Source organism: Pithys albifrons, chromosome 17, assembly GCF_047495875.1.
Source record: "Pithys albifrons albifrons isolate INPA30051 chromosome 17, PitAlb_v1, whole genome shotgun sequence".
In the NCBI taxonomy this organism is placed as follows: Eukaryota; Metazoa; Chordata; class Aves; order Passeriformes; family Thamnophilidae; genus Pithys; species Pithys albifrons.
Genome location: NC_092474.1, coordinates 7878443 through 7901262, shown reverse-complemented (window position 1 = coordinate 7901262; position 22820 = coordinate 7878443). Strand labels below are relative to the sequence as shown.

The 22820-nt window shown below is 53.0% G+C and overlaps 1 protein-coding gene across 4 annotated transcripts in view; it reads right to left on the bottom strand.

Annotated features, from left to right (window-relative positions):
• Positions 1-3764: 3764 nt before the first annotated feature.
• The window catches only part of SGSM1 (small G protein signaling modulator 1), a 41261-nt gene continuing 22205 nt past the window's right edge, over positions 3765-22820 (bottom strand). For 2 of the 4 annotated variants that reach the window (XM_071572093.1, XM_071572095.1), the window contains exons 10-25: positions 22329-22396; positions 21757-21920; positions 21189-21318; positions 19258-19396; positions 18863-18927; positions 18354-18499; positions 17732-17860; positions 17054-17236; positions 15097-15168; positions 14052-14627; positions 13209-13333; positions 11960-12042; positions 11581-11690; positions 11206-11302; positions 10660-10827; positions 3765-10186 (exon numbers count right to left, since the gene is read on the bottom strand). In XM_071572093.1, the coding sequence (XP_071428194.1) occupies positions 10098-10186; positions 10660-10827; positions 11206-11302; positions 11581-11690; positions 11960-12042; positions 13209-13333; positions 14052-14627; positions 15097-15168; positions 17054-17236; positions 17732-17860; positions 18354-18499; positions 18863-18927; positions 19258-19396; positions 21189-21318; positions 21757-21920; positions 22329-22396 (2344 nt within the window). In that variant the 3' untranslated portion in view covers positions 3765-10097. Of the gene's footprint in view, positions 10187-10659; positions 10828-11205; positions 11303-11580; positions 11691-11959; positions 12043-13208; positions 13334-14051; positions 14628-15096; positions 15169-17053; positions 17237-17731; positions 17861-18353; positions 18500-18862; positions 18928-19257; positions 19397-20305; positions 20474-21188; positions 21319-21756; positions 21921-22328; positions 22397-22820 lie in introns of all 4 variants that reach the window. The other 2 variants (XM_071572096.1, XM_071572094.1) reach the window with 2 other exon arrangements.

Sequence of the window (22820 nt, the reverse complement as noted above, 5' to 3'; positions counted from 1 at the left end):
TGGCACATGGAGTCACTTCTGAATGCCCATCACACACCTGAGGGCAGGTGCAAACACGAGTGGGAGGTCCCAGGCGAACCCCACAGCCCCTGCTCTGCTGCCATGGGGTCGAGCAGCTGCCCCTGTGCCATCTCTGCCTGACCATGCCAGGTGTGACAACAAGGTCCCCTCCTTTGTCCCAAACACAAACAGTCTCTCTTCCTGCTGGGCCAGTTGCTCCTGTTATTGAAGAGGTGGAGGTGTATGCAAAAGCACTCCACCTGGATCAGGGGAACTGCTCTTCCCAAGCCCACATTGGGTTGAAATGCTCTGGCCCTCAGCAGGGAAGCACTTCAGAGTCCTGCCTTGCAACCCTCCACCAGGGAACTGCTCCCACAAGAGTCCAAACCATCAGTGACAGCTCAGGATGAGCTCCAGGAGGAGCCAACCAGGAGGTCCCTGCACCCTTCAGGCACTGAGCACCTGCTGGAAGGTGCTTCATGTCCACTATGGATAATCTGCAAAAAGGAAGGCAGGAAATCCTCCCACTCCCCATCACCACCACGGCAGCAGATCTTAAAAGCTTCTTTCCCACCTCTTTGTGTTCATCCACCATGGAAATCAGTGCAGAGCTACAGAGAGCAGCCTGGCTCAGAGCACAGGGAGGGCACAGCCCTGGCACTGCCTTCCCAATAAAACCCTGCTGGCCATGGGACCCCATTGCTGCCTCTCCCACCCCCAAGTTTGCTCAAGAACAGGACTGGGAGAAGCAACACAGGAGGGAGAGTAGTGGTTTAAAGGGGAGAGTCTGGAAAACATGCAGTGCAATGTCTTGGACCATCTGCTGTGCCCTTGTGAAGGCTGAGCTCTGCCAGGCCCTGGAAGGAGCATCATCACTCCGGTGGGGGCACAGGGCCTGGAGGATTCCACCACAGTGTCCACAAAATGCTTCTTCCTTTAGAGAGCAGAAATTGGAGATGGCAGAGAACTGCTGAAAGCAGCCAGAGCCAAGGAATCCTTGACAAAAAAACAAGGATAATTGAGCATCAAATTTGTATGTATAATGCTCTCCAGTAGGAAGGGGTTGTTAGATTGCACTGTCGCAGAGGTTTTATTGCATCAGAGATAAAAAACAGTGAGGCTGGGATTTTTGCCAGTTATACAATGCCTGGTGGTTTTGCCTGTGCTGGTTTGGGTGAGAACACAGCCCCACATGGGTCCCACTGCTCATGGTCAGGCATGGGGGCTGTGGGCAGAACAAAGGGATGCAGATTCCCTGTGAGTCTGCTTTTGTTTTCCCAAGCAGAAGAGTGACTCAGATCTCAGCGCACTCCTGTAACTCCGCCAACAACAACACGTCCTCAGCCACAGCGATAAAGCCGAGGACCCACGTTCCATTTGCTGAACTAAAAAAAGCTCAGACTCATCCACCCAAGGGCCAGGTTGGTCCCTAAGGCAGAGATCGTTCTCTGAACCCTGAGCCCCACACACTGACGGCAGCATCTTCTGAGGAACAGCCTCGCTGAACTCCTGGAATCTGCTCGGGAAATCCACGGAACGGGCACGGCTGATCTCACGGCATGCACTATCACATCTAAGAGCCCTCTGATAACTCCTGAGTGCTCACATGTCATTCCAACACGGCTGCTAAAGGCCTTGCAGAAATGCTTTCACTTCCTGAGAAATGCTCCAGGACAAAGCACGCTACTTCCTCGTGCTTAAGGACTGGCTTGGCACATCCAGCTCCATTGGCTGCTGGAGCTGAGCTGGTTTTTCATGGCTGGGAGGTACATGCACAGCTCCTGGGGAATTCCAGACCACAGTGCTCCCCTCAGGCTCTGCACTCAAATTGAGCAAAAGGAGAACTTAAGCTGAGAAAGGGGAGGTTTAGATTAGATTTTAGGAAGAAATTCTTCCCTGTGAGGCTGCTGAGGCCCTGGCACAGGTGCCCAGAGAAGCTGTGGCTGCCCCAACCCTGGAAATGTCCAAGACCAAGTTAGACATGGCTTGGACACGCTGGGCTGGTGGGAGGTGTCCCTACAAATGACAGGGATGAGTTTTAGGGTCCCTTCCAACCCAAACCACTCTGATAGCATGAGACTCCCAAGGCCAGGCTGGCAAAGCTGGTCCCAGTTGTGCAGTCCCCCAGCTCCCAGCACTGCTGGGCTGGGAAGGGTCCCCAGGCTGTGCCAGGGTCAGGGAGTGGTGCCTGTGCAAACTGGGGCTCTCCCAGGATCAGCCCAGCTATTACTACCCCCAGCTACAGGTTGGCCTTTGTATTTTTGGCTTTATTTTCCTCTGGAAAAGGCCTCTCTGAAATACTGGAACACCTTAAGGAGGTAGAGGTATGAGGGGGTGTTGCCAGGACACCTGAGCAGATGTTCAGCCTCCAAGGCCTCGGTTTGTGCCAGGATTCAGCATGTCCATTCATGCATACTAACAACAGGCTATAAATACTCCAGGTCCTCCCTGGCTGATGGTGCCTGGGCCTGGCAGGAGGGTGTGTGAGGACAAGCACTCACAGCTGGGGTCACCAGCACAGCCTCCATTGTCCCCCCTCACACCCAGCCACCCCTGGGCTGCCCTGGGCACGTGCCACAGGAAATTGGTTCATCCACCACAGTCACACAGGCAGCCAAAGGCTCTGACTGATGGAACAGAGGATCAAAATGGAGCATGTTAGGTACAGGGGCTGTCACCACCCCTTGGAGGAGCTCCTGTCCTCTGCCCTCGCCTGATGGTGAGCGTCTCCTGCAGAGCCCTTGTTTGCCAGGGATTGGTTTGGTTTTCCTTCCTGCACCACACACAGAGCCACTGCCTCTCCAGATCTGCTCTGCCAACTTCCATCTCCTCTGCTGCTGCTGAGGTGACAACTCTGATGGAAATTTCCATGCACTTCAAAGCACAACCTCAGGATATCTGCTTTTGTGAGAAAGTATCCCCAGTTAAAAATTAATGAAATTCACTTTTAGGATCATTTACTTTCCTCCATCTGAATGGCAGGATTTTTCCAGCCTCTCCATACTGAGAATGCAGAGCATTCCTCCTGTGGCATCTTGGGGACCTGGCCTCTGGTGATTAATATCCATGATTAACACATTCACCATGGCTGGCTGAATCCCACCCTGACATTTTGCAAGCACTGTGTGTTTGGGAAGTGTTTCCATCAGCTTTTGAAGTCCTGAGCTGTGAGCTCCCTGCAAACCCTCAGCCTGCACTGGAAACTGGGGCTGTGCCACAGGAGCAAACATACCCCAAGAAGCAAACATATTAAGGATTAATTAAATACCAGGTTTTATTTAATTAAGCCTCTTCTCCTAAGTGTGTAGAGGCAGGAACCTGGAGCAAGCATCCAGTCTTCCTTGCACTCCCTTTTTTAGAAATGCAGTTAAACTCGATGCAGTGAAGTCTAACACTGGGGGCTGATTTCCCAGCACTGGTCCCACCTCTGCAATCTGGGTACAACCCCCTCCTTCCCCCTGCCCACAACAGAGGCACTTGGGCACAACACACAGGACTCCCTGTGCCATGTGGAATCAGCATCACCCCCCAGACAGAGACCCCGGGCTCAGAACAAGGATAGCAGCACCTGAGCATCGCCCTGTTCCCCAGACAAGCAGCTCTGGTGCAGCACAGACACCCCCAGGGCTGGCAGAAGCAGCACTTGGGGCACTCCCTTTCCAGGGTGTCCCCATTCCCTCCTTCCCATGGATGTTCCCTCCTTCCCAGGGACGGCGCAGCCAGAAAGAGCAGCCAGGATCTGATTGATTGGAAAATACATTAACCATAGATAATAGAGCTTTAATTTTTCTTTCTGAACAACAATAAGGAACAGTTTACATAAAAAAAACCAAAAGCATGAATAAAATAATATAAAACAGATATTATACCACAGTGTGGAATTCAGATAATCTAAGAACATTAGCAGCACTTCTACAAAGAGATTAAAAGCTGTAAGTGCTCGTTAAGCTCAGATAGAGCAACTCCCAGAGACCAGAATGGCATCAAAACAGAGAAAAGCAGCAATTCAGTGTAGGGCAACAGAAAAGTCTAATGCCAGGACATCAGATACATTCATATCCCTGTGCTGAGGGGCAATGCCCTGTCCCACAGAGGCTGGGATGGTGCATCCCCCCATGATGGCTGTGGCACCCAACCCCTGCCCGGCTCACCAGAACACTCCTTGCACCAGGGAGTGACAATCATGGGTCTGAGGCTGTTGGACTTTCATCAAGAGTTTTCATTAATTCTTTTTGGGAAAAGAGATTCTCCTTCCCTGGCTCCTGGAAATTACTCTCCAAGGAAAGACTGAATTTCTGAGAATTTAAGTTCAACTTACAAAGCCATGACATATCTTTAGTCTCAATATATCCAGGATCAGGATTTCCAATTCTTTGTTGTCCTCAGCAGCAAAGCCACACCCATTCCTAAAACTTTCATGTATTTAAGATCTCGTGCATAGTGTACATTTTAGCATCAATTAAAAAATAAATTAATTAAAAGGATAAATGATGATTTCCCCCCCCCCCCCCCTTATCAAAGAGCTGATGCAAAGTGCCCTTGCTCTTACTCATGCCCCACATGGATGGCTCGGGAGCCACTGTGGGGAAGGGACTGTCACCTGCAGCCCTGTCTGGGCTCTGCTTAGCCTCCATGTGCAAAACCAATTTACAGAAGGAAGTTATTAAACCACTGAGCAGGAATTTAAGGTTATCACTGATCTAAAATTAGACACATTAGAAGACTTGCATGACTATTCCAACAGTGAACATTCTCTGGGAAGTTCAGGATTCGGGCAAAGTTTTGAAGGAAACCACTCACTGAACGGCACTGGAACATTCCACTGTGACCCACACAGAGAACAAACGTGGGGCCACTGGGGACCACGACCATTCAGGGGTCTTAACCAGTGAAATATGTCAATTTGGGGCAGGCAACGAGGGTCCTGACTGCGAGTGCAGTCACAGGAACAATCAGTGGCATTTGATCTACTTCAAGGTGTCTGAAAAAGCTTTTACAGGAATTTCTGACACAGCATCTGGGGAGTTCCAACCCTTCCATAGTGCTAGAAAGTTGTCACTCCATCTCTACATTGTGCTCTTCCTCTATTCATTTGTGCTCATACAATAGTAAAATGCTGAAGACAAGCCCAAACTGCTCAGTATTTGGGGAAATTCCCAAATGGAGTGAAAAATAAGACAGAGGATTTGATGACATGAAAATCATTTTGGTCCTACTGATCAAAGGTTCTGAGGCTCCCACTGGCTGAACATCAGTGCTCAGGGGGAGCAGAGATTTAAGGTATTGTAACATATTTTTAAAAGCAAACTTTGGTGATGAGAATCCCCAAACTGGTCCCATCCCTGTTCTGAGGCCTGTTGGCCACGGTGGCTTCCAGGGGACCAGAAGCTACTCAGGGCAAGCTGGGAAATGGAAAGCAGCCAGGCAGAGTGAAATATGTAACAAATAATTAAAGAACAAAGAATAGGAAGAATCTCATTCCATAAATTGCTCTTGGCCACGGGCTTGTGTCTCCGGGGAGGGATTTTGAGATGGGCTCAGCTTGCCCATGGATGGGTTCCCAGCAGATCTGTGATCCCAACCTGCCCTGTCAAGAATATCCCTTCCCTTGGCCTGTTTCTCTCTCATCAATGAAAGTGGTTGACACCTGCAGTTCCACTGTTGGCTCCAGTTGCACTATAAAATGCATTTAGAAAAGTAAGGGATGCTCAGCATTTCAGGGGCCACATGAGAGCAGGACAGGGAGGCAGCAAGAAATTCCCGTGCAAAAACCCCTCTCAGTCTTCATAAAAATGTTCACAGCAAAGCAATTCAGAGACTCAACACAGCAAGAGAAAAACTCCTAGAAAACTCACACATTTAGGAACAAAGACAACTTCTAAAGGGTCTGCAAGAGTAACATCAAAAGAAGTGGGTACCAGGAGCTCACTGGAAGGTTGCATCAGCAGAAAGCTCAGATGCAGGCAGAGAATCCATTACTCAGTCCCTCTGGGGGATGCGGGGCCAGGACACAAACATTCACTGGATTTAAACATAGCAAGATTATCTGTGAGCTGAGCATCTTGAGCATGAGATAAATCCCAAACCCCACAGCTCCACAGATGCTCAGGAGGGTGTGATGGGAGCTGAACAGCTGAACATCCTTCCTATGGAGCGATCCAGAGTGGAGAACACAGGCTGGCAGCGTGTGGGATGCAAACCTTGCTGCACACCAGGGAAGAATGCAGCATCTCATCAGAAAGCATGGAGTGGTTTGGGTTGGAGAGGACCTCAGAACTCATCTCATTCCACTCCCTTGCCACAGGCAGGGATGCCTTCCACTGGACCATGTTACTCCAAGCCCCGTCCAACCTGGCCTTGGACACTTCCAGGAATAGGACAGCCACAGCTTCTCTGGGAAAGCTGTACCAGAGCCTTACCACGCTCATAGGGAAAAATTTCTGCCTAAAATCCAAGCTAAGCCTGCCCTCTGGTAGTTTAAGGCACAACAGCTCCAGTCCCTGGTCCCACAGAACCAACAATAGGCTAAAGATAGTCCCAGCTCACAGTGCCATTGCAGGGGGGTTCAGCTGCACGGAGCTGCTGGGGTGAGACATTCCTCTCCCCCAAGGAGCCAGGCAAGATTGCTGTATATGGACAAGCATTCCCTGGTGGCAGGCTTCTCCTCTGTGGCAAACAGATGCTTGGCTGCACAGCCAGGAGAGATCCAGCATGGATTCCAAGGCAATGATTCCCACACTCAGAACCCCAGAACAAAGCTTTATCTCGGGGGGGGGGGGGGGGGAGGGCTAGCAGGGGACAGCAGGGGTTGAGGCCAGGGAAGGCCCACAAACAGCTGCACAACAAAACCTTTGCTTCCATTTTAGCAGCCTTTAACCACCAGAGCCCCAGACTCCTGGGGGTGCCTCACTGTGGGTCTCCACAAGCACAAGAAGCTGCCCCACTGAGTCTTGGGAAGGATGCTCAGAGCAGAGCTGGGACTGGGCATGGACAAGGACAGAGCACAGGCACTGTCAGAGCCTCATTCTGACCTCCTGGGAACACAAAGCTGCACCTCCATGTTCAGACTCAAGTGCTTACAGGAATATTTATGGGCAGATGGTTTTCCCAATGTTTGTAGGGATAAGGGTGGAGCAGCACGTGGGGCTCTGCCTGCAGCAGGGCTGGGCTGGCTGGGGCTTCTGAAGACTCAGCCCCAGTGCTCAGGGGCCAGGGACACTCCCTCCCTACCCAAACAGGGTGGCCAGACACAAATGACAATGCTTTCAGTCCCAAATTAAATGACAGACTACTTTTTGGACTATCCAATGTCTCTGCAGCCCACACCAAACCCCAACTCTGCAGCTGTTCTCACCCAGTGACTCCCCAGGCAAGGCACAGCACCCCACACAGCTCCAGCGGAGTTGCCCCTGCACACAGCACCAGGGCTTTTTTCCTCCTTTTATTCTTCTTTTCCTATTTTAAAATCAGAACTAAGATGAAGCCAAGCTGAGGTTGTGATGCTGGTTCTGCTCTGAGCTTCCTGTTGCCCCCCACGATTCTGGCAGCACAGGGACAGTGCCAGATTGGCACATCATGGAATAGGTGCTATAGAAACCACACAGTTCTTAAAAGCAAAAGATTTTCCATCCCCCCCTCAAAAAATAACCCACTTAATTCACATATTTTCTCTCTATACTGTATATATGTTATATATAGACATAATTTTCTGGTGAACATGTACAAGATACTGTAAAGAACATTGAAAATGTCTATCTCCATTTGCACAACAGCACACACTCACACGCCAGCACACAAGGACACAGAGTCAGGTACAATGAATAAATAAATACTTTTTTCCCCCAGAAATTATTCAAAAAACACTGCTATTTAGCGGCCCAAAGACACTCTCAGGTAATACAGACAGCAAATATTGTGCAGAATTTCTTGGCTGTTTTTCTTTAAAGACCAAGGAAAGAAGCTTGAAAGATAAAGTGTCAGCGATGTTGCTTGGTCAGACTGTGTTTCAGATGACCTGTGGGTTCCAGTCCCTCGGGAAGGGGAGAGCAGAGCACTTCCCTTCCCCTCTGCAAAGGTGACAGAGGCAGTTACCTGTCTAGAACCTCGAGGGAACAGGAGCAGTCTGGGATGGAGGGAGGGCAGGAGCTTTTTGCTCTGCTTGGTGGAAAGATGGAAGATTCACACAGGAACTGGCAGATCTAAAGCTCTTTGTTTCCTGAGCTACTACAGACCAGCACCCTTTGGGGATTTACTGCAGAAAAATCCTGCAAGGAATTTCCTAGATGAGTGTACATATCTGATCCAGTTATGAGGAGCAAAGAGTTGCCCACTGCTCTGCCACTGCCACAGCCTCTTCCCCCAAGGGTTCAGGATGTGCCACTCTCTGTGCCCTTTCCAGCTGTGACCTCCGTGTCCCAGCAGACAGAAAGTGCTCATTTTTCTACCTGATTTGCTCAGAAACAGCAAACCATTTCACCACAATCCACAGGACTTCCCTGAAGCAGCAGTTTTCTCTTGTGCAGATTGACATCTATTTTCTGCAAGCAACATCTGACACGTGCCACGAGCCAACACAGAACAGCACACACACAAGTTCCACGGGAGAAGGGAAGGGCCCCTTTGCCTTCCGTGGGCAGCACTCCAGCAGCAAGGCAGGAGCAGGGTCTTCCCTTGCAGAGGGGAGGGGGGAGCACACACATCACACATTGCACCGAGGGAGAACATAAATTTTTGCAGCAGAACTTGAGAGAAAGTACCCTTAGAGATTTCGTTCCAGCCCAGCGCCTGCCCCGCAGCCACAGCACAGCCCTCCCTGGTTGGGCTGGACCCTCCACACCCACAGCTCTCCTTTTCGTGTAGTGTTTTTACCTGAGTTGAGAATGACTTCGACCCCTCTGCAGGGCTGAGGACACAGCAGCTGAGAGGCACTTCATGCAGGAGGCTCCAGCACTGGAGCCACTGCAGGAAAAGTGGCCACACAAGTGCATCTTCCTAAAGCAAAGACCACTCAGGGACCTTGGGCTATTCTCCTCTTCACAGACATGTGGGGGAAGCCCACCAAGACCTAACTGGACTTTTGGTGGGCTTAGGGGGCTTGGCAGCACACGGAAAACCCACAGGCACCAAGGGGATTGTTAGTGCTGTCAAGCTTCGAGCAGCTGGTCTTAACACAGGCAGAGGAAGAGACAGACCCCACCAGAGGGAAAGTCAGGATCATCAGGAGCTCTGGCTTGCCTTCTGAGGATCCTTTCCCTCACAGGGGCTGCAGAGGAGCAACAGGGAGACCAGACTCCTACCACAAGCAGCTAAAGTAAGGCAGGTAAGAAAACCTCCAGACAGGAGTTCCCAGAGGAGGTCAGGGCCAGATTTCCCAGTGTTCAGAGAGGGTTACAGAGGCTGGATTTTGAAAAAAACAAACAACCAAAACAACTCCAATGCTGAACTTGGAGCTGTTCTGAAAATCCATCCAGAGATGAAACTCTTGTGTGCTCAGATATTGTAAGAACAATGTAAGATCCTAGGGAGGAAAGAGAGCCCTAGGAAAGAGAATACTGAAGGGGATGCAACACGTCAAGGACAAGATCAAAAGAGGAATTTCTGTGATCAAAGTTATGGCAGAACCTCATCATGTTGGTAAGAAGCTGAGGGCTGGCAGCACCCCTGTGCTCTGTGGGCTTACAGACCAGCTGCCTTCCCCCGCCAGGGATGGCCCCAAGGAAGCAGCTTTGTGTCTGTGCCACAGAGGATGTGGAGCTCTGTCCTCCCAGCCCCGAGCTCTGCCCTGGGATGCTGGCAGTGCCTGGGCAGTTGTGGTGGCCACCATACCTGCTGCCCCTCTGCTGCAGCAAGTCCAGGAAGCAACTGCCTGGTCCTGCTCCTGACAGGGAACACACCTGGATGGATCTTTGGTTGAGTCACTGCAGAAGGTCTGAGCTGGGGCCCCTGGCACAGCACTTCTGAGGGCACTCCCAGCTCAGCCAGCAGCACGTGTCCCACTACCTGAGTTCCACAGGTGTGGCACTTGGAGAAAGAGGAGAAGGGAGGAAGCATCAGAGGGGAGTCCCAGCTCTTTGGATGCCTCGTGTGCCTCGTGTCCTTCATTTGTTCTCAATCAGAGTCTGCACTTTATAGACAAGGTCCCGAGCCAGCTTCAGGATCTGCTTGGTGTTGTGTCTCTCGGCCATTTCTGGAACACAGACAGGGGAATGCAGAGAGGTCACACCTGAGCAGTGCCAGCCCCACAGCTCCTCATCCAAGCCCCAGGTGGGAGCTGAACTGTGAACTCCTGCTCACATTCCCAAACCATCCCTCACAGAGACACTTGGGCCTGGATAGCCATCCTTAGGCAGCTCCTCAGGATGGTGACAGCCAGCAGGAAGCACAACCTGCATTCTCAGCTCCCTTCAACATGTCCAGGTGGGCCAGGGTGGAGAATGGCACGTGGGTTCCCCCAGCACCACCAGACCCCTCAAAGCCCAACTGTTTAGGGGCACAAGGGCTCTACCACCGTGTTCCAGGTACCAGCATTGCACAACCACACACTGCACTGTGTGTTAAACACTCACAGCAGAGCCCAGACCTGACTGCCTCCACCCAGCCACGTGCTGCCCACATCTGAGCAGCTGCCACAAATTCAGCCCAACAAAACACAAGCTGTACCATTGAAAAACTTGATGATGTCTGTGAAATCCATGTTGTTCTCCAGGATGATGTCCCGGTACATTTCCACCAAGGCCAGGGCGATGAAGAGCACGTAGTGAGCGGAGGAGACGCGTGTGGCGGCCCAGATGGTCTCCCAGACAGCGAACACGTCGTCGTACACCAGCTCTGAGAACAGGAACAGCCCAGCACTTACCACCCCAGCCATGGCTTCACACCTCCCTCACTCACAGAGCTCACAGCGGTGCTGGGCACAAGGCTGGCAGGCTTCTGCCCACAGGAACCTGTTCCAGCTGGAAGTAGTAAGTCAGGCACCTGTAGGGAGACACATCCTGCCCTGCAGCAGGTGGCACAGGCCCGGGACACACCCCTAGTGAGGCTCAGCAGCAGCTCTGGAACAACAGTTCTGTATCTAGACAGAACAGTCAGCCCCACACAAACCAGGGAACAGTGAAAAGGAATCCAGAGTTAAGTTGCAGGGTGTGCTGAGAAGCTGAAAGCCAGCAGACCCTGCCCACCCCTGTCCTAGCTGGTCTCAGCACACACCTCTCTTGAAGTCCAGGAGAAACCACCGGTAGCAGAAATAGAAATGAGTGTAATCCCCATTGTGGTGCATCAGCTCAAAGAGCTCAGAGTCCAGAATCTGTCAAGAAAAACAAAAGAAAACTCATCAGTGCACACAGGAGGCCCCAGCCATCCCTTTGCTTCCCTCCACTCCCACTGCTCTCTGCACCAGCTCCCACCAGCTCCTCCCTCCCTTTCCTGGCACACATTACTCCAGGCTGTCTTTAGAACCCCTGTTCTCCCCTCCTGCTTCCCCATCACTGAAACCCCCTCTCAGCCCCTCCAAGACCCCCATCCCAGCACTGCCTTTCTCCCTCGGGTGTGAGAAGCCACTGTCTCCCTGCCAGGACTCCTCACCTGGATCAAGGACCTCATGTTGGCAAAATGTGTGTCCATGGCTCCTCCATGGGGGAAATTCTGATTCATCCTCTTCATCAGTTCAGTGAAACAGCTGAAAGCCAGAGCCTCTGTGTAGGGAGGAGAGACATCACTGTTGGGCTGCACAGGCTCTGCTGCACCTGCTCCCACAGCCAGAACATCCCTCCAAATAATCCACCCTGTCCCCAGGTTGGGCTCCTGGAAGCCAGACAACACCAAGGACAAACAGGATCCTGCTCCACACCTCTAAGCATGGGACCATCCTGCAAAGAGCTACCACAAGCCCTGCAGATGCCCCCCAGCAGATCCCCCCACATACTCCCACAAAGGGACAGGGAAAGCAGAGCCACCCACTCACCATCATCCAGAATGACCAGAAGAGGGGCCAGCAGGTCACACATCCCCTGCACGTAGCCAATCTCAATGTGCTGCCAGATGTAGCTGTGTGAGAGAGCAGGAGAGGTGACCTGAGTGCCACTGCCTGGCACCTCCTTTCTCTGTGCCCTGCCTTCCTTCCTGCGATGAGGGACCAAATCACACCTGGTTATTCTGTTATCTCTGTGCTGTAAATGATTAAATTCCTGTGGTGACTCCCAGGTAAAGTGTTCATGGCACAGTCCTTCATGAACACCCTGACATGGCCACATCCCAGAGTGTCCATCTGGGGCTATACCATGGACATTGTATGAAAAATTAGCAAAGGGAAAAGCAAAATGGGAAAACACAGCACAGAGTGGTCATTGGTAAAAGGACAGAGACAGATGGAATTTGTGAATTTATTTCTCATTCTCATCCCTTCCCCTCGAATCATCCTCTTGGTTCTCTGTGCACTGCCTGCCCTGCCTTCCCCTTGCCAGTGTCCCAGGAAGCATCCAGCCCTGCAGGGATATCTTCCCTTATTTGGTAGCAAGTCAAATTGTGTTCAGAAAGGGCTCGGATCTGCTTCTGGCACAAGGGAATGATCTTTTCCAGCCTGCCCACTGGTTTTCCAAAATCTGCTGTACTGAAGGTCTAATCTCAGCAGAGGTCTCCAGCTCTGGCTGTCAGATGAAGTGACAGCACTGATGGAACAGCAGCTTCTCATGCTTGCAAGATGAGTAATAATATTTTATTCTTTGCTGCCCATGAAGCAGCAGCTGAGCTGGTCTGAGTTGGTGTCACTCAGCCAGCTCTGAGTCACAGGGATTCAAAGACACTCAAATGCACCCAGGTCTGGTGCTCTCCTGGGGTTTGGGACAGGTAACAACCATTCCACTGCTTCAGGCACTTCCTCATTAGCACTACAGCTCTGTGAGGTGATCCTTGTTAAAGCATTTTCCAGGCATATTCCAGAGAGCAGGTGGGCAGTGGGCACAGTGGGTGTGGGCAGCCCAGGGAGCCTCTACCTTGCCCAAAACCCCAGCACAGAGCAGTCAAGGGACAGCTGGACATCTCTAAGCATGGGATACTGGAACCGCCATGTCCTTGGTGTGGTGGCCCCAGTGCTGGAATGAGGGGGGGATTTGGGGACAGAAGTTGAGGAGGTAAAACTCAGTCATCAGAGCAAAGTTTTGGGCTCCAGCCTTGGAGTGAAATGCAGGAAGCCCCTTGAGCCCCAGAGCCCCCACCTGCACATGACGTTGCGTAACTTCTCCAGGTTGGCCGGGGTGAAGTACCAGTAGTTGCGGTCACAGCGCTGCACGTCCTTCTCAATGCGGTGCAGGTTCACCGTGTACATGTCCAGCAGCTCTGGCTGCCCACAACAAGAGCAAAGCTGATTTGTTCTCAAATAAAAATCAAGGAGAGGATTGCAAGGGCAATGGAGTGACAGGGCAGAGTTTGGGTAGGGGGTGGGAGTCCCTCTACACCCAACTGTGGGATCAGCATGGGGAAAATGCAGGGAAATCCTGCCCCTTTACTTGGCCCTGGTGAGGCCACATCTGGAGTGTTGTGTTCAGTTCTGGTCTTCCCAGTTCAAGAAAGACAAGGAGCTGCTGGAGAGGGTCCAGCGGAGACCACACAGGTTTGGAGCATCTCTCTGATGAGGAGAGACTGGGGGAACTGGGCCTGGTTAGTTTGGAGAAGACTGAGAGGGGATCCCATCAATCCACACAAATATCAACATGGGGTGTCAGAGAATAGTCCCAGACTGCTCAGTGGTGCCAGTGATGGGATGAGGAGCAATGGCCACAGACTAAAGCACAACAAGTTCCACCTAAACATGAGGAAGAACTTATTTCCATGGAGGTTGGCAGAGCTCGGGAACTGCCATGGGAGGGTGGGGAGTGTCCTCTCTGCAGACATTCCAACCCCACCGGTGTCACCTGCTCCAGGTGACCCTGCCTGGGCAGGGGGTTGGACTGGGTGATGTCCAGAAGTCCCTTCCCACCCCAACTATTCTGGGATTTTAAGTTTCTGTGAAATAACAATGCAGCCAGGAAGAACCCCACCCTGAACAGGTCCACACTTACAGAGTAGGTGACACCCGTGGAGGAAAGAGTAGATGTTTCATTGTTGGTCAGATCAGTCACAGCCAGAGAATCCAACTGTGGGTACAGACTCTCCATCTCTGGCTCCTCGGAGAGGTTGTCCTCGCTCTCCACCAAGCTCTGCTTCTCAGCCTCGCTGTCTGCCCAGCTCTCCACCACAGTCAGGGCCACAGTGTCACACAGGGCCCCTGCTGGGGCCTCACCCACGGCAACAAAGTCCACACTTTCACCGCTGGGAAATTCACCTTCCAGGCTGTCTTGGCCCTGCATCTTCTCCTGCTGGACACCATCTGAGTCTGGTGGGACTGGCACATCGGACCCACCAGCCTTTCCCTGGGAGCTGGATGAGGATTTGTTGGTCTCCAGGGCACTGTCCTCGTTGCTGAAGCTGCGCTCTGAGAACCCTGATGTGATGGAGAAGTTTTGGGAAGAGGGGTGGCCAGAGTCAGGGGAGCACGTGCCATTGGGAACTGTCCCATTGGGGATCTTGCTTTGTTTGCCATCTTCCAGCTGAGCATCTGCTTCAGTCTGTTCCACTTCATCCACAGATTCAAACACCTGAAAAGCGTGAGCAGAGAGAAGAGAGAGCGTCATGGGCATTCAGCAAACTGTTGGGGACTTAGTGCCAGAGAAGGAGGAAAATCACCCTTTAGCTTCCTCTCCCTGGATTTGGGACAGCACTTGGTCATTTGCACAACTCTAAGCCCACAAATCTCTGCTCCAGAGGGCAATGCTTTCCTTGGCATTATATATTGGGCAGAAAGTGATTTGAACAGGTATTAAACACCAGGGCAGTAACAGAGGCAGCAGCCACAGCCCTCAGGTGTGACAGCCACGGGGCAGAGCAGGCAGGTGAATGTTCCACACCACAAGCAGAGCACGGTTCTGATCTTAGCGGCTCCAGAGCAGGTTGGGGACTCCAGCACTGGTTCTGTTTGCCAGACATCCCTGTGGTTATGGCTGAGGGCTCAGCCCATGCCAGGGCAGAGCTGTGGGGACGAGGAGGGGACAGGGTACTGCTGCTCACCTGGGTGCTGGAGCTGGAGTCGCTCTGCAACCGCGCGTGGTTCTGTCGGCCGGAGCTGCAGCTCTGGGAGGACTGCAAGGGAGAGGGTAGAAGGTGCTGAGAAGGCAAAGAGCACAGGGCTGGGGTGGGGGAGCTCAAGCAGAGGTGGCCCTTCTGCAGGGGAAGAAAAGGCAGAAAATGCATCCAGGAAGTTCTCCTGTGTGACCCACGAGGGATGTTCCACCACAGCAGCTCTGCCATGCGTTCCCCAGTGCAGTGCTCTGCCTCAGCCACTGGCACTGACTACTGGAGAAGGTGACAATAGCCCAAGTCCCAGGCCAGTGCAGCTGTTCAAGAGCTGTGTGTTGGGTCCAAAAGGCACCACTTTCCTCTGGCTTGCAGAGAGGTCATGCTGCCTCCCTGGAGTGCAGATTTCTACATATCTCTGTCCTAATTTGGCAGCAATGCAGCTCAGCCCAGCTCAGTTTACATAAACGGTGAAGTCACAGGCTATAAAACAGGCCCTCCAAGCATATTCATGCTTTTTTCCTTTTCTTAAAGGACAAATATTGATGTTTTAAGACAGACTCAGTGGAGGCAGCTCCTCTCAAAGTCACGAGCACCCTGTTCTGGCTTCCAGCTGAAGCACAGAGGGAAGGGCTGGGCACCAGCTCCGTGCTCAGCCTTGTGGGTTCCCTCTGAGCCACCAGCCCCAATATCTGGGCAGCATGGCAATAACATCACACACAAACAATAGGATTTCAAGAAAATACAGCACATTCAGAACAGCAGAAGTTGTCCCCACCCTCGTATTGTGGGTGTTTGCTGGGCAGGGCTCTGATGGAGAGAGGAAGGGTGAGAGTTTTCCTCCATTACCATGGGAGCACTAAGAACAGGAAGTTTCAAGTTGAGATGGAAAAAGGGTGAACCTTTGTCTGTGTTAACTGTGCCAGCTCCCCTCCCAGCACCTGTTCCCAGAACAGGCACACATGGGTACAGAAGAGCCACAATGGAGATGCCAAGAGGATGGGAATGATTCCCGGGGTTACAGCCATGCCAACAATGCAGCCCAGCTCTGCTCATCCCCTGGGAGAGCTGCATCATCTAGTTCCACACAGCTCCTGGTTCAGCCCTGCCTTCCCTGCCTCTCTCCCTCTCTGCACACACTCGTAGCTCCAGGACTGGGGCCGAGCTCATCTCTTTCCCAAAGCACCCACACAGACTTCCCCAGAGGGAACCAGATCAAGTCTCCAGCTCTCACTTTCCAGGCACTGTTCATCTGGGCCTCCCCTCACCTCTGGGGTGGCAGCCTGAAGTCCCATCACACAGCATCGTGTGGTCTGCTGTGCTGGGCTCTGCTCCTCCAAGGACAAAACTCTTACGGAAACACTCCCTGGCCTCTGTTCCCAGAATTGCCTTACCCTTAACAGGCTTTTTCCTCCACACCCTTTGGTTTGGGCTGTGGATCTAACTCCTCACTGCACAGCTAAAAGCCAGTCCCATGGAGCTGGGTGTCCCCAGCTCTGTCCCACGATGGCACTGTGTACCAAAGGTGCACCAAATTCCTCTGTGCTGAGCAGCTGATGGAAAAGGGTGCCAGGAAAGCCACTGTCCTCTTTCACAGCCCCTCAGTCCCAGGAGCATGGTCTTCCCTGTCCCTCCTTCAGCACAGTCTTGCATGGAGCTAATCCTGCTGTGCACCAGGAGTGTGTCAGGTAACCAGTACCTCACTCTCCAGAAACACCCACAAGAAATTTCTCCCAGGACTGGTGAGAGTGTCTGGGTTTGTGCATGTTGCCTCACAAATGAGTTACGGGGTCCTGCTGCCCCACTGCCCTCTGCCAGGACCCCTTGCCCTCTCCTGCTGCCCCTGGTTTCGGTCTCTGTGTGCCAAGCACCCCCAGGGGGTCATGGATCAGAGCTGTTCAGTGCTGCTGAAACACCGAGGCTGTGGCAGCCAAACCCCACGCAGCCTCACCTCGTTGCTGATGGTCGAGTCCCTGTGCATCATCCTCTGGATGTGGGAGTCCAGGCTGGCCCCGGAGGAGCACTTGGCCAGCGCGGCCGCGTGTGACTCCTTCTCGCGCTGCCGGACGATGGCCTCGCAGCCCAGCCACTCTGCCATCGTGTGCTCGTAGCAGGCACGGGTCTGCTCATCAGCCTGCAGGGCAGGGACACGGGGGCTTGGAACACGAGGGGCACAGGGGCTGGGACATGGGTGTGTAGGACACTGTCCTGGAGAGCCCAAACCCGTCCCTCCTCCTGCACTCCAGACTGGCACAGAGGAGTGAACACGGTGCCTGACCCACAAATCCTGGCCAAACTTAGGTTGCAAAAATGCCCATCCATCTCCTCCCTGCCCTCCCAATGGCATTATGCCCATCCATCTCCTCCCTGCTTTCCAGGATTGTGCAAGGCACTGAACATGAGGAACCAGCAGCTGCACGGGGCAGTGCTTAGCTTGGTCCTATCAGTTCCTGCTGATCCAAGCCTTTCTCCTGCTCCTCCAAGCCTTTCTCCTGCTCCTCCTACAGCCCAGTCCAGAGTGGACACAATGCCCAGTGGGCTCACAGGGTGGGCTCTACAAACAGACCCTTCAGGTTGTGCAGGGCACCTCAATGTCACCCAGCTGAGCTGACAGCACACCCACACTCACCTCCTTCCGCTCCGCCTCTGTCATCCCAAACTGGTAATGGCCAAGCAGGAAGGGCCAGACAGCCTTCCTGAGCTCGTGCTGGATCCCCCCGTAGTAGATGAGCCGCAGCAGCTCCTGGTCCTCATAACTCTGAGGGAAGAGAAGAGCTTGGGGTTATGCACAGCCATAGGCAGGACATGGCCCATTGGGTGTAAGGCCAGGCTGTGCCACCTTTGAGTACCTGGAACACTGCCCAGATCCCAATCACCCCCAAGCCCACTGCCCATGATCCCTCAAATCCTGCATGGGCTCAGGTAGAGCCAGAGGCTGCTGTGGGTGGACATTTTGGCTCAGCACACCAGAAACTGGCCCAACAAAGTCACCCAGGGTCACTCTGAGCCCAGCAGATCCCCCCTCAGGACAGCAGTAATGGGGTGACAGGCACTGCCCAGGCAGGTTCTGAACAGAAGCACGTGTAGGATAGCAGCATTCATTCCCCAGCTCCCCTGTGCTGAGGATTGGTCCTGGCTCTGTGCAGCCAGGGCTAGGCTGGTTGATTTAACTCCTAGAGGACCTTCCCAATGTGCTTGACCTCAGCATGCTACAGCCACCCTGGATGCACCGAGACCCCTAGAGCCCTTACTGTGCTGTCCTGCAGGTATCTCTGCCAGATGTCCATGGTCAGCCCCGAGCTGGCACTGCAGGGGATATCAGGGGACACGATGTCGTGGTTCACCAGCGCAGACAGGTGGGTTCTCACTGTGGACAGGTGTCTGCAATAGGCCAACCCTGCAGCAGGAAAACCCAAACAAGTGGCCATGGAACTTGGGGAGCCATGAGTGTGAAGAGCAGGAGAAAGCTCTGATGAGTCTGGTCCCTGAGGGAGACCCTCTGAAGCCACATCCCAAAGCAGGGACTCTACTGGACAGGTGAGTGTCTCATCATCTCATACCCCCAGTGCTGCTGCTTGCTGGGCTCAAGTCAAAGGATCAGAGTCCAGGTTTGCTCCCCACTCTGAGCATGTGCAACAGACTGGTCCCAGTATCCCTGGCCACTGCCAGCTGCCTCAGCACCACTCCCAGCCTAGAGCCCAGGACCTTCCCCTTCCCCCATCAGCCATCTGATGGCAGCAGGGATGTGACAGGTACTCACAGCCATAGAAGGCCCGGGAGAGGATTTGGTACTTCATGTTGTCACACAGTAGTTTCAGCGGAGCTCTGCCAACAAAAACACAGGGGCTGTGAGGAGAGGAAATGCTCCCAGGCATCCCTTCAGCCCAGGTCTGACTGGCCCCATGCAGCCCCTCTGATCTGACTGATCCAGCTGTGCCCACGCAGATGCATCACAGGACCCTGCTCAGCTTCAGAGCAGCAATTGCCAGAACACGGCCACAGATCAGCTGAGCTGTCTCAGGACATTCCACTGACCCCTGCAATGGTCCCCTGAGCTGAGTGTGAGGCTGGAGACACCTCGTGCTCTGCAGTGGCTCTCCCTGGGCCAGGTTTTGCTGTGCCTGGGTGTCCCACGGGAGCAGCAGCTCCTCGTACCTCTCGTGGCTGCAGCCATTGGCCGGGGCCCCATCCGAGGAGCCGCTCTGGGAGCACGAGGAGCAGGAGGACTTGCGGGTGCTGGGCTGCCACATGGGGGGCAGAACGGCCCCTGGTGTGTCCATCAGGTCCTGGGGCACTGTGAGAGACAGAGAGGGACATCAGGGACAGCTTAGCACTGCCCCTGAAGCCAGGGGCAACAGAGAGCTTTGATTAGCAAATGCAGCATCCCACTCTTCCCAAGGAGGCTCCAGCAACCAGGGACCTACTGCAAGGAATCGCAGCATCTGCACTGGTGAGCTCAGGAGAAAGGAAAGGGAACAAAGAGCATTGATGAGAATCATCCGCTAATTAACAAGCTCATTCAGAAAGCTGATCTTAAGCTGCTTTGTGCTGCCCATGGCAGAAACCCAGCACCCAACACAGAGACTCCAGAGAAGGGGCTGCCACAGACTGAAACAGATGAGAAAAAACAGATTTTAAATCAATCACTGTCCCACGAAGAGCCAATCACTGGCAGGGGAAAGCCCCCATCTCTCAAACACTAGGATCCCATCCTAGATTCAGGGAAAGAAGGAAGCACCCAAATCACAAGACAGGAGATGAAGACTTGGATGATGAAGTTGAGACGGACAGCAGGAGCTCTGCATGTTGTCACTTGCTAAATCCCTGCTTAAACTTGAAGTGCTACTGCAGCAGCCTCGGGTCCTGCTCAGGTACAGCCCACACACTGGTCATGTCATGGAGAATAATCCACTTTACTCCTCTTGGAAATTAAATCATAGTAGACATCCCATTTTCTGGCTGTGAGAGGGTTTCCTCTCTCACCCACAGTCTCACTGACTCTCCCTGTTTGTGGTATTGAATGGCTGGTATTGGCAAGAAAAAAATGTTGAAATATTCCTATAAAAGCCCCTTCTTGTCCCATTCCACTGAGTTGATGGGTCAGTGATGGTCTGCAGAGACAGGGACACCTCTGCAAGACCTGTCAAGTGACAACACAGCAAGCTGAGAGCCAGACACAGCCAAGTGACAACAGGGCCATTACGCTGGTGCTGGGAGGTCCCCAGAGCAGCAGGGGAAGGTCGGGACATGACAAGGAGACTCAGACACCATTTAGGGATCACCACCATCCTGGCTGCAGTTGGAGTCCTCCTGATCTTCTCTCTCCCCACTCTCACAGAGATCACAGGGTGAAAAGTACCATTAATGGCAACTGGGGACACAGAAAGAGGGCAAGAGCACAAATGAAAGGGGAGAAAGGAACAATCTGTAGAGAAGACAAGGATGAAGCTCCACCCCACTCTGGGAAGGTCCACAGGAATGGCACAGGCTGTGATGACGCCAGCTGAGGGATGGCAGCAATTCATTTCACAGAAAATGTGGCCTCCAGCATGGCATTTTAAGGGGTAGATCAAAAGGCAGCCACAGAAAGGAGCATCTCTGTCTGCTGTTTTAGCCTCAATCAGATTTTTATCTGACTCACTGAATTGCGTTAGTCAGCTAAAGGCAGGGAGAACCAAGTATAACCTTAACTGATGTTATGGAGGAGTCACAGGGAATGTGATTTCCCCCTTATAGCCTCAAAAACACAGGAACAAGGTTTTGATATGATTCCACAGCTTTTTAAAAAACATTCCACAAGTCTTCTATCTAAGACTCATGGTTTTCCCCCTTATGAAGTCACCTATGATGTCTGCAGAGGTCAGAAAAAAGTTCTCGGCATCTCACAGAAGAGTGAGGACAAATGTACAGACATTTCAGGAAGTTCAGGACATTCACCACCAGATATTAAGAGATATTTCTGCTCTGGTGCATCCAGCAGCATCACCTCCCTTTCCCCATGAGTCAGGGACTGAAGACCATCAATGCCATGTCCCAGCAGCTCACACACCCTGTGACAACCCCCCAGAACTGTGCCCTGCACTCACCAAACTCAGCCTGTGTCCCGGGGTAGATGATCCTGAATACGTAATCCGTGGCTTCGTCATCCTCCTTGTCGGATGCAGACTCGGAGGAGCCCTGAGGACTTCGCTTCCTCAGCTTGGGAAACACCTTCCCCTGGGGGAACAAAACGTGCCCTCCACGAGCTGCCCCAGGTCCACTGCTCTTCCTGCCCCATGACAACATGTGCTCTGCCAGCCTGGGTGATTTTGCACATTCCCTGGGCTGGAGCAGCCTTTGGATGAAGCTTCTCATTCCAGTGTGGATCTGTGGCCCTGTTGTGCCCCATGGGCAATCCCCCCACACCACGCCCTGAGTTTTCCAGAAGGGTCTGTTTAGCTGGTCAAGGCCACAAGCTAAACCAAACCTCTGTATTTTAAGCCCACCTATCTTATTATTTTTGGGAAGAGGAGAAGAGGATTATTTAAAAAGCAGAAGTCACTAATGCTGGCAGAGGATCCTCCCCAGCAGCCCCACTCTGAGCCACTCCACCTGGGAACACCACAGAGCCCCCAGGAACCCTTTCAGGGACAAGTCCAGTTTTGGAGCACCCACCTTTCCCCGCTGTGACCAGAGGGGTGGGTCCAGCTGCCCGTGGGGCAAGAGCCCATTCTCCAGGCAGGACAGGAACTGCAGCAAGTGCCCTCCTCGGGGGAACCGCAGTGGTGGCCTCTGGATCCCATCCTGGCTCACCAGGACAACCGTCCCACCGCTGTCTACTGTTGGTACAGTGATAGCAGAGAGAGACAGAGACATCAGTGAGGGAAACAGCAGCAGTCCAAAAGGCAGAGGGCAGAAAAGCTCCAGAAATTGTCTTTTTTGTATGGAAAAAAGGACCTTCTTCCCTATAATGGACTTAAAGAAGAATCCAAACAAGTCTGGGGCCCTGGAGAAGGTTTGCTGGGATCACACCCTTGGAAACCAGAGAGCCTTAACCTGCAAGGAGCTCTCCCAGCCAAGCACCACAGCCAGGAGCTTGTGCAAAGGCTTTCCTGGAAGCATTTACATTGCAGAGACCACCCAGAGCTCTAGACATCTGCCCCGAGCCAAATCCAAACCATGGGCACTCCCCAGAGGTAAGGAATGAGCTGTGCCACAGCCCCCAGCAGCCCCTGCTCTGGCCTTACCTTGCTGGTGACAGTGCAGATAAACGATCTCCTCCAGGCGAATGGTCATGGCATAGTCCCAGTACACACTGGAACAGACAGGGAAGCCGTGAGCCCCAGGGGTGTGAGATTCCCTGCCCCTGCCCACATCTGCTCCAGATCTTGCCTCAGGATACCCTGGTGCCAGGGGAAGCCATGGAACAGAGAAGGTCCCAGAGCAATGACACCAGCCTGACAAGTGACAACATCCCTCCAGAACCAGTAACTGTCCCTGCCACCTCAGCTCAGGCAGGGCAAGTCCAGTCCCACCTGCCCCAGGTGGTTTCTCTACCCTCACAGCACTCCCAAAAATGGACAATGTGCCCATGAATCCTTGCAATTGCAGGGAGGGACGTGGAGCCCTGCAGAGCTGAGCACTCCTTCTGAGCACCCCAAGGACTCCCCACCCTGCTGCAGTGCTGGGAGAACCCCAAGAATCCCTCAGGAGCAGCCCCAGAGTCCCAAGGGAATATG